The 12086-nt window shown below is 44.4% G+C and overlaps 1 protein-coding gene across 1 annotated transcript in view; it reads left to right on the top strand.

Moving 5' to 3' along the window:
- Positions 1-4527: 4527 nt before the first annotated feature.
- Positions 4528-12086, top strand: part of traf4a (tnf receptor-associated factor 4a) — a 44507-nt gene continuing 36948 nt past the window's right edge. Inside the window, exon 1 of the mRNA XM_084322874.1 lies at positions 4528-5071. Coding sequence (XP_084179000.1) covers positions 4929-5071 — 143 coding nt within the window. The 5' untranslated portion in view covers positions 4528-4928. The remainder of the gene's footprint in view (positions 5072-12086) is intronic.

Here is a 12086-nt window from a genome sequence, read left to right on the forward strand (position 1 = left end):
TCTCTCTCTCTCTCTCTCTCTCTCTCTCTCTCTCACACTCTCTCTCTCACACTCTTTATTTTATTTTTTTATTTTATTTAACCAGGCAGGTCAATTAAGAATAATATTTTTTTTTTATCTACTTTTTCCTCCCATTTTCTATTTTTCTCCCATCCCAATTTCGTATTGTCCAATTCTACCCTCCCCTGTCTCGAACGCTGTTAGGCCATGCCTCCCACAAGCCGGCTGCAATGTGGACGACGCCTTACATCACGTGTCCCCTCCGGTACTCGAGGAGGCAGCCGTCGCATCTTTTCACCTGCACAGCGCGATCTCTCAGCGGCGGGGGTCTGCGTGGGAGGGACACGCCGCCCCCGTCGCTTCCTGATTCTGCTGCGCAGGCGCACCAACCGACCTGTAGGAGTCGCTGTCCACAACGTCCAATCCCCACCCATCAGCTTTCCCACCCCTAACACTGCCAATTGTATTAGTATGAACAACCAGCCAAGCTGATAGCAATGCGGAGAGCTGGGCTCGAACCCAGCGTCTCCTGCATTGGTGGCGAGCGCCTTGCCCACTACACCACCTAGCCGCCCAATTAAGAATAATCTTATTTACAATAACGGCCTGGCGAGAGGACAAAAGGTCCACTCGAAGGGTAACGGGGAAAAGGGACAACATTTTTTATAAAATAAATAAAAGAGACAGATGGTACACACATCAGAGATACGGCAAATAATTAAAGCACACGTCAAACAAACAACCAAATAGAATTACAAAGGGGCATATACTGTACATGAAGCAGAACAGTCAAATGACAGTTAAAATCTCTCTCTCTCTCTCCTCCCTCTCTCTCTCTCTCTCTTTCTCTTCTCGTGGGAGCGAGTTGAGCGTAATAAAACACTCTCGGCAGAAGTCAAACTGGTTTGGTCCCTGTTGACCTAGAAGTGACGTGAGTGAGACAAAGAGAATAATGGCCACAGTCGAACGCCACCTCGGTGTTACAGACTTACCAGTCGAATGAACCAAGCAAACAGAGCGACCCTGAGCTCATTAGTCACTCATCGTGTTGTGTTCCCTAGGATTTGTCCACAAATAGAACGGTTACTTGGCGTTAGGCGTTCAGACCTCAATAGCGATGCATTATTTAAGCTTTAAAAAAAAATATATATAAAGGTATATTTTGGCTAATTCAGGAATGTAATAGAGACCCCACTGATGTTTGTGTCGTATTTTTCCACACAGGTTGTTAGTTTATTGTTTTCACATTGTTATTAGCGTGGCCTTGGGCTGTTGACTGAGAGAGGATTCGAAACTGAATAGAGACCCCACTGATGTTTGTGACGTATTTTTCCACGCAGGTTGTTAGTTTATGGTTTTCACGTTCTTAGCGTGGCCTTGGGCTGTTGACTGAGAGAGGATTCGAAACTGTCAAAAACAGGTTCCTGAGTTTCCTATTGCACTTTTTTTCCTTTGTTCGGGGAACATTCACATTTTGCCTTTGTACGTCTGCATGTCTTCATGTATTGTTAGATTAGATTAGATTGTTACTTTATTATCATTATATTTGCATACAACGAGATTTGGGACTCAAATTTAAGTTGCCGTACAGTAGTGGAATATAAAATCACACGGGTAATAAAAGAAACATAAAATACTATACAGAAACATAATTCTGTATAGTATAGTATTGTGGATTTAACATTCTGTCTAGGACCTGCATCCTTCTAAAACAAGCGGTTGTTTACTTTCATAAATCTGTTTCAAAGACGGAGATGCTCATTACAAGTGTCCTTTGATCGCTAGACGTTACGAAATTGTGACCGGCACCAAGCGTTTTACACGTGTGATACATGTATGTGTGTTTTTATTATGAATAAATAGTTTAAACAGAGTGTTTGGTGGTGTGAGTAAAATACAATGTGATTTCTCAGATTAGACTTGATCACACACTGGCTAACGAGTAGGGATGTTATATTCTTCTAATCCAGCTCCTTACTGTGTCACGGTTATGTTATTTTCTAATCCAGCTCCTTACTGTGTCACGGTTATGTTATCTTCTAATCCAGCTCTTCGCTGTATCACTGTTACCCGCTCTGCTGCGCAACGTGTTGATGAATTCCAAATTGAGTGTTAAAGTCTGTTTATTATGTAGAAAAACATACAGTAATTAATTTAGCTGTTGGTGGTAATGTAGAGAATCAAACACAAATGCTTGATTATTTTACTTTTTATTTTAATGATTTTTATTTAGTCCATTGCAGAGGACTTATTACCTGCTTAAAATTGTATTCTGTAACAAATTCCATTGGATTTGAGAAGTACTTTCGGTTACTTTAAGGGTATGTTCTGAATTTTGGATCCCTAGCCCTATTTCCTATTTATGGTGTCGATCAGGAGTCCTTTCTCAGCACAATCCATACCGTTCTTCATATTGAATACCTGCATATCAGGGCTAGTTGGTCACAAAACTGATGTTAAGTAATGGGGCCACGCTTCGGTCTGTGCAAGCCCTAAAATAAATGCTGAAACCTACTCCACAGTGCACCAAAAGCAAATAGGTTTGTTTTCAAATTGGTTTCCCATTATAGGTTTGTTTCCCCATTATTAAGTACTTTTTACAGTGGCCCCATTGACTTTACATATGTTTGTGGCTAACTTAAGGAGCTGGATATCCAGTATAAAGCCCAGCATGGTTTGTGCTGAGAAGGGCCTTTACCCTTCAACATTATCAACAAATAGGAAATAAAACTTGTAAGTTGCTTTGGATAAAAGCGTCAGCTTAATGACAAAATGTTAATGTAAATAGGGTTAAATGGGTCCAAACTATCTCATTTACAGAGTGCAATTTAAACTGATGTAAGCACTGGTGTATCAACAGTTCTTACAGTGTTGTCACTGTTTAATGATCAGAAATGCCAACCGTTATCATTGACGTATAAAGTGATTTGAGTGTATAATTCAATGGGGAGGGATAGATGCAGCACTGGTGTGTGTAGTAGTAGAAGTACATCATAATATGGTTTAGCAAAAATATATAAATGACATGGACTGACTGTCCGTCTCCCTGTGTGATTCAACCTGCCATTGACCATATTAACACAGTGGCCATTTTGCTCTTATGTCAGGTTACAGGGTGGAAAGGAACCCAACCTGAGTGTGACATAAGAGCAAAATGGCTGTTGTATGAATATGGTCTATTATTTAGAGCCCAGTTTGTGTTTATATTCCACTGTTTTACTTTCTGTCTGGAATCTGACTGTTCCCCTTCAGACATGCTTACCCCCCCCGCCCCCCCTCAAACATGTTTATTTGTAATCCAACAAATAATCCCCCTGTAAGTAATTGTAAACGTATTAGCAGTTTAACAGATTACAGACAGTTCTTTTTTGTAATCAGTTTATTACTATCTTATTATATGTCATTCATTACTCCCCAATGCTGATTGTTGAAGACAATTATTCATTTACAATTATTATTATTATAATCATTGCATCTGCAAATAGGCACTTGCACTATGTTGTACTATAATGTTAATACAATTGTAAACATGTAAGACATTATTGCATTATTGAATTATTGATTGTTTTACATGAAAAGAAAATGTGATGGGATTAGTTAAGACACTTATTCGGATAATACAGAGTATGTATGTGTAATGATGATGTAATCCACTGGCAATAAGGTTGCCAAAAACTACGGATCATGGGGCACATTAATAGTTTCAAGCAAAGATTCTCTGCATTTTGTTCGGTACAAATTAAATGAAAGGCGCGACCTGTTTTGGTATTTTCTTTTGTTATTGTATTCATTTCAGTAAAATGGTTATCCCCCCCCCCCCCCCTTTGTCTGCTTCAGGGGACCACCAGGGGGCAGCTTTCCCCATTTATAGATTAATAGGGCCTTTGCATCAATAGTGAATGTCTATAATCTCAACTAGTTCTCTTATGTCTTAAAATAATATCTTTCATTGAGCATTATGTATATATTATTTATTTTTGTATTATTACTTAATTTTTTTATGATCCTGGTTTATTATTATTCCACTGGCGTTGTCATTGAAAGCGGTTATACAGGAATGACATTTATTTGTATATGAATCACAATCCTAATAATTTACAGTACTGGTAATACTATTAATAACAAAGGACTGGCCATGTTGTTATTGATCGCCAGGAGCAGTGAGCGAGGAAAGACTCTGAAACACATCAACACAGAGGTCTCACAGTGTGACTCCTCGAGTAGGGTATATCTGCAGAGCCGCAAGCCCAACGTCTGGGCAGGGCGGGGCTTCAAAACCGAGTACAAGCCCCGAAGTCCCGCCTCAAACCGAGTACAAGCCCCGAAGCCCCGCCTCAAACCGAGTACAAGCCCCGAAGCTCCGCCTCAAACCGCGTACAAGGCCCGAAGCCCCGCCCAGACGTTGAGCTTGCGGCTCTGCAGATATTCCCTACTGGACTCCTCCTGCGAGGAGAAGTGGGCGGGGCTCGGCATCTCAACAGAGAGGGATGTAGGCATTGTGTGTTCAATCTGTCCTTATTGCACCTACAGAGCGGAGCGAGAGAGAGAGAGAGAGAGACACACACAAACCCGTGGGCAAAACACCCCTGCTGCTGTTATTGCAGACGGAGAGAGAGAGAGAGAGGACCTGTCAAAGGGAATCCGTTCGGTTCCGAAAAGCGGTTCGGATCGCCGGTGGCTTCCTTTTGTGTCTCTCCACCACCCGCTCGGTCCACCCGGTGTGATCGCTGCAAAGACACGGGAGTGAAACGGTCAACAGCGGAGGATCGGTCGTCTGGCGTCGTAGAGGAGGGAGATGATGAGCATCGGACATTGGACATCGTCGCCATAGACGGCTGGCAGTGTGCACAGAATACCAATACTTTTTACTGGACAAAGATACGCGTTTACCTGCGGCTTGAAGGCCCCTGACTACGAATCCTGCAGCGATGCCGGGGTTTGATTACAAGTTCCTGGAGAAACCAAAGCGAAGGTTTCAGTGTCCCCTGTGCAGCAAGGCGATGCGAGAGCCGGTCCAAGTCTCTACCTGTGGACATCGGTTTTGTGATACCTGTCTGCAAGAATTTCTAAGGTAAGCCCCCTCGCTCTCTCTCTCTCTCTCTCTATTTATTTCGATTTCTCTATATATACATCCCTCTCTTGCAGGCGATACCTGTCTAGTTTCGGTCAATAAAGGATGTGTGTAGTGTGCACTCCAAGGTGTGTACAGGTAAAGCGAGTGTACTGTAGTTTACTGTACACTAGGCTTTCAGTAGGCCTACTACGCTAGTAGTGTATTAGGCCTTATTGTACACTAAATTGACCCCCCCCCCTCCCCAGTTTTATGACTCACACTGTCGACATGAAAAACATAATTCAAGACCATAATCTATTTTTTGTTTTAAAACATTGCCCCTGGCAAAGACATGTTTGGGCTATGATGACCCAACTGCCATATAATATGCAAATGTAATCCAATCATTATTCTTTATGTTTGTTTTTGTTAAAAGGCTGCGAGAGACATGCATTAGGCTTTAACCTGTTTTCAATCAGACAAAATGTAGGCTAATAATGGAAATGTTCGTAATAAGGTGTTAATTGGTAACTTTGAAAGGTGTTAATTGGTAACTTTGAAAACCTGGCCTTTGCTCTTTAACAAGTTTAAGCAACTAACTCATGCTAGGGTCACACAGGTCATTGTTTAGTGTGTGTGTGTGTGCGCTTGCTTGCCCTCCCATCATGTCTGTGTTTTTACCCTGAGGAGGCTGTGCCTGCACGGCTTCTGGGTCAGGGGGGGGGGGGGGGGGCAGACCAGGGGCAACTAGGCCTCTCCTACTTGGAAGGATTAGTAGAAGGATCTACTTGGAGACCTTTCACTCCAAGGTCATGAGTCTGAAGCACTGCCCCCCCCCCCTCAACCCTACCCATCTTCTCTTATACTTGTACAAGAGTGTGAAATTATTACATTATAAGTGTGGCCCCTATAGGGACAGACAGGCCAACGAGAAATGGCAGAATCAACGCATTGACATTATGTTTACAGAGTGGTCCATGCATTGGGTTTGGCCTGTCTGTCCCTATAGGGGCCACACTTATAATGTAGTAATTTCACACTCTTGTCAATGCATGGACCACTCGGTAAACATAATGTCAATGCGTTGATTCTGCCGTTTCTCGTTATGTTGTGAACGGATGCACCGATGCAAACACTCTGTCCGATTCCGATAGCCAACGATACATTTTCAGTTATGACCGATAACCGATCATAACCCATATCGATAATGATGTGCTGTGTGTGTACGGGAAGAAGTTCCTATTTGTATTCAAAGTGATGAGACATGAAGCCACTGTAAAATGGAAGAAAATGTAATCATATTTACAGTCTCTGCAGCCTGTTTCAATGTTGTTGTTGTTGTTGTTGTTGTTGTTGTTGTAGTACATGTGCAAGTACACAAAAGAAACGTACGTGGCAGGCGAACACACACAAAAAAAACATCTGCGCAGCTAGACAGAGAAATAAGCACCCGTCCTTGTTCACATATGTGATCAGACCAATGCAGATAAATCCAAAAATCACTTAGCCTAAATCTGACCAATTCTGCCCGATACCGGCCGGTACTGATATGGTTGCTGTCTGATATATATAATTATTATATATATATATATATATATATATATATATATGCATGTCACGTATCCCTACGGACCACGTTTGTCTTTTTTTCTGGTCCTACGTGCATATTTAGATGACTTTCTTCCTGCCTACCAGCTGCTCACCGTAGACAGCAGTGACGTTGACTCTGGGTGTCAGACAGATTGGAGATTTTAGTGACTGGTTTTCAGAGCTAGTTTGACACCTTGGTCCCCGACACAAATAGATGAGCTGTTTCCTCGTAGTCATCTAGACATAATTCTGTCGGGAGAGGGAAGTTGCCAAGCAGGAAGCTTCGTTATTTATCCACCACTAAGCTATAGCCTATTTGGAATTGGGTTAAAAAAAATATTTATATATATATATATATATATATATATATATATATATATAATGACAAGCAAATTTGGTATTTAGCACCAATCTATATTTGGTATAGGGTAAATGCTTTGTTAATCAAGGGATTATTTTCACATTTCTACTTTATTAGATGGCTAACAGCAGGGGAGAGTGATAGGATAGAGAGAGAGAGAGAGCTCCACTCTTGCTCTCAGAACAAAGACAGGATCTGCTTGACAAGCTGTAATACAGACGGAGGATGGAGAGAGAGGGGAGAAGTGATCGCTGGCTGATCAGTGAGTGTAGTCTGCCTCGTCTGAGGGGTTGTCTTTTATTCTTCACGTCACACACACATTGGCTCAATTTAAAATGCAAATAGAACGCTTGTTAGGTTTTTGAAAGTAGTCTATTGTTCGGCCCAAACGTGGAGAAAAAAAGAAAAGACGCAGGCGGTTCTCTCTGTGGTTCCGGATGTTTTCTGAATGGAACAGACGGGACAAGAGAGCGATTCATCGGGTCGGTTCCTGCTTATTCAAACGAATGTAGCTGGAGCCATAACAGAGAGAGAACCAATCATCTGTACCCCTTGAGTAGATCCACAGAGAGGACAACATAACACAAATCACTTCATATAATATTCCAATTTAACCGGATTGATCATTTCAGACATCATCAATTACCTTTACAGTACATGGCTTTTGTTGTCAGTTAAACCAGACTACAGATTGGAAGGGGAACAGTGCTCATTCTAGCAACTGTATTGAGAAGTTTTAGATGATGATATCATAACAATAACCGATTGTTTTCTTTTTCTTTCTCCCCCTTTTTGTTTTTACCACAACTTTAGCCAGACATTAATCTCGTCTAGAAAGGCAAGAAACCCCCTTAATAGGGCTGAGTTCACCGAGTGCGTTCTCCTCCGGCTTAATTGGCAAAGCGTGTCGGTGGGGGGTCGGGTGGGGGGTCGGGGTCAACACAAAGGGTGGTGTGGTGATCATCCTGACGAGGGTACAAGTTATGGCGGCAGACAAGACACTGGTTGCCTATTGTGCAAGTTGATCCCCCCTCCTCCTCTCTGTAATTAGTGGCAGGCTGTATAATGAAGTTTGCCCCGCTAACACCCGCTTCACGATCACAACCCACCGGCCCGCTGTCGCAACAAGCTCGGAGCTGGGGAGTCGTCTCGGACGAAACCTCCCTTTTCGGTTACCGTACGTTTTGAAATTAGGGAGGATCGGTCGTTACTCGTTTAGAAAAAGAAATGCACTCCTCGCTCTGAAGCATTGCGAGAGAAAAAAAGGGGAGCTGATTCGGCTGTTTCTCACAGGGTCATGACCTCCGGATGATGTCACTGGACACACGGGTCCCGCTGGAGAGACGTGATGTGAGTGAAGTGTTTTTGAACGAAGCCTATATATATATATACACTACCAAGCCCTTGTTTCCGTTGTGTTGGTGTGTGACACTTAATGGGCCGTGTTTCCGCCAGGGGAGGAATGTGCGTTAACCTTATACACCAGCAGCAGCAGCAGCAGCCCTGGAGGCAGGCTGCGCCAGTCATGGGGTAAAGAGCAGCCCAGCCCTTAAAGGCTTAACACTCACTCCAAATGTGAGTCACATGCCGCTGCATTTAAACGCCCAGTCACTGGGTAAACGATTGCGGGGCGAAAACGGCGGTATGTGTTAAATTTCCCCGTGACCAAGGGAGAAGGAACCCCTGATGAGACATCGGGGAACATCGAGGCCTAAAAGTCTAACCCCCCCCCCTCCACATTTAGCGTTAAACAAGGCTTTCGGCCTATGTCACGCATGCCGTCGCTCGTAGGGTGATCAATCTAGGTTTTGGCTTTAGCCAAAGCAATATCGTACAATGCTACTACTGTGGCATCTCTGGTGGGAATGATACAGCGCTGTGGCCTGGTCTTGACAGGGGTGTAATTGGTTTGTTCGGCTCCATAATTCCTTGCTAGGCCTCATCACCGTGATACTGTAACTTCTGACTCCCCTCGGCCTCCACCAGCAGTGTTCCATGGAACTCTCGGAGTCGAGCTAACGCGGGAATTAGCCACACGTCGATTATTCACTCCCGTAGGCCCGCGGCGCAATGTTGTGTCTGAGCCTTTTTTTGGAAGGGTGATGATTCACTTAACGTTGACACATCGTCTCTGTGAGTCACGTTAGGGGTTTAGTGCAGATATTGTTTTTTTCGCTGACGTAGGCGCCGGTGCTCCTCCTTTCTGCCGCGGTGTTCCGCGCACGACGTATCAACTCCAAACGATGCCCTTTGATCCCCCATCACCGGTATCAAGAGCACCTCCGCTTCTCCACCCCCCCCCTCCCCGCTGTCTGGGAGAGACTTTGTAGAAAGCGCACAAAGGTCTTACTTGTGGGCGGGGAGGGAGGGAGGGAGGGGGGGCGGGCGGGCGGGCTTAGTCGAAGTAAAAGGAAATGATTGATGTGATCCGAGACAGATAGGTCAGTCTCTGTCTGTCCGGCAAGAGAGGGAATCTAGGTTAGCCGTGTCTCTCTAGTTAAAGCCAGATGAACTGACCTCTGTCCATTATGTGTCGAATTGATTGGAGGAGAATCGGATAAGAGCGCTTTGGCCGCTGAGAATAGCGGGTGTCTCTTAAAGGAGTTAAATAGGGGGTTGGGAACTTGGGGTTGCAATGGTGCCCACAGAGCCTGGCACATTTGGGCAGCTGGGTCTTTGTGTGTGTGTGTGTGTGTGTGTGTGTGTGCGCAAGCGCATGCATGTGTATGTGCATCCTGAATGGGACATATGCCACGAGTAGCTGATGAATGACAGTGTGTCCATTCCCATCCCCAGGCCTCGGTTCCACCACAGAGGCATTCACTGTCGTCGTCGTCGTCCGTTCCCCCCCCCCCTCCACAGGTGTCCGAAGGGCCCCCGCTGGCATCCTGGGTGAAGATCCGGGGAGGAAGGGGACTCTCTCAGCTCTCCCTCTGTCCCCCTGACTATAGCAGTGGTCAGTCAGAGGCACAGAGGAAGGTTGTGTTTAGAGTGAAAGCCCCAAGGCCTCTGCTCTGGGGGTATGGAGGGCTCTTATAGCCTCGCGCTGAGGCTGTCAACGCATGGAATAACGCCGCTGGCACAGAAAAGCGAGATGCATGTGCTGCCAAATGCATAGAGAGACTCTTAATATGCCATTCAGTAGCCTATAGTGCCCAGGTAATACGCACAGGGCGAAAGGAATCTCATCCTGAGCGTGACATAAGAGCAACATGTCCACCGTGTGAATATGGTCAGTGGATGTGGCCCCATGCTTTTACAGCAGTCGTGATCCCAAGGGACGCATCGCTGAGCGGTGACACAATGCAGCGTGTTGACGCCCCCCTAGTGTCTCCTCATCCTCGTGTCCTCGTCCCCCAGAGTGTCCTCGTCCTTGTCCCCCAGAGAGTGTCCTCGTCCTTGTCCCCCAGAGAGTGTCCTCGTCCCCCAGAGTGTCCTCGTCCTCGTCCCCCCCCCGAGTGTCCTTGTCCTCGTGGTGTTTCTGGAGCTGTGAGCTGGGGGTGAACTGGATGTTCGAGAAGAGGATCTTGCACCTACATGGACTCTGAAGGGGCACTTCACCAAAAAACAATGCTGATTTATTTTGCACATAATCTCACACACGTCCAAAAACAAACACCGGTGACCATTATTCAAACTAATTTACTCTCGATAACTGTCAAATTAAATGAATGTGTGCAAAGCTGTTTAGGGTCTTTGGGTGTGTGCAAAATGAACGAGCACTGTTTTTTTTGGTGAAGTGCCCCTTTAAAGTTGAACATGGCTGTTAATTTCACTACTTTACAGACGCAGACTACCGTGTTGTATCACCTGCTTCACAGACGTAGACTACCGTGTTGTATGACCCGCCTCACAGACGTAGACTACCGTGTTGTATGACCTGCCTCACAGACGTATAGACTACCATGTTGTATGACCTGCTTCACAGACGTAGACTACCATGTTGTATGACCTGCCTCACAGACGTACAGACTACCGTGTTGTATCACCTGCCTCACAGACGTATAGACTACCGTGTTGTATGACTCGCCTCACAGACGTATAGACTACCGTGTTGTATGACCCGCCTCAGACAGACTACCGTGTTGTATCACCTGCTGAACTAGGAGACGGAGTAGAGGCTGCTGAGCGGACATTAGAACTAGAGGTGCTGCCCTTCAGTGTGTGACTATCCATCACTGTCACTCATTCATCAAAGATCTGGCTGAGTAGCTGTTCCTATGAATAGGCATCAAGTTGACTGGTAGACAGCTACTGTGTGTGTGTGTGGCCTAGAGTCCTGTCCCCGACTAAGGATTTGTATAGTCGACTTTGATTGGCCGCATTTCTTTTTGCATTCGACTAAACGGGGGTCAGCAACCTTTACTATCAAAAGAGCCACTTTTCCCCCCTCCCACAAAATAAAATGCTCAGGGCGCCGCACAACCTATTTACCCTTAAAATGAAGATAACACAGTGTATAACGTTTTATATATCCCCAAGCATACCCCACATTTAGCATAAAACGCCTGACAATTGCATACCCAAAGTAATTTGCGATTTATTATACTTTATACTTATAGCACGCAGTTTGTTGCATTAATGGAATTATAAAGCAACAAAAAGAAACATTTAGACTTTTTATTGCTGTTTTTACCTGTTATAACAAAGGAAAACCTCACTCTTGTGAAGAGGAGAAAAAATACTGGCTGTGTAGACCTATTTTTAAATAAAACACAGAAGAGGAGACCAAACCACTGGTGTCTGTAGACCGACTTTGAAATAAAACCCTGAACTATTCAGGTATATTTGAGTCCTTCCCTTATTTGTGGAACATTTATAAAATAAAAAGTAGTCCACTTTGAAAAAAGACTACCATGTGTAGACCTACTTTGAAATAAAACACAGAAAAGGAGAAAAAAAACTGGCATCTGTAGACCTACTTTGAAATAAAACCCTGAACTATGCAGCTCTATTTGAGTCCTTCCCTTATTTGTGGAAAATCTATAAAATAAAAAGTAAATTTTTCGTTGTTCGCAAATTTTGCACCACATATCAGGAATACAGGTAAGCCTGCATCGTTAGTCGTGAAAGCAAATTCAT

This window comes from Notolepis coatsorum, assembly GCF_963971535.1.
Source record: "Notolepis coatsorum genome assembly, chromosome: 1".
Taxonomy (NCBI): domain Eukaryota; kingdom Metazoa; phylum Chordata; class Actinopteri; order Aulopiformes; family Paralepididae; genus Notolepis; species Notolepis coatsorum.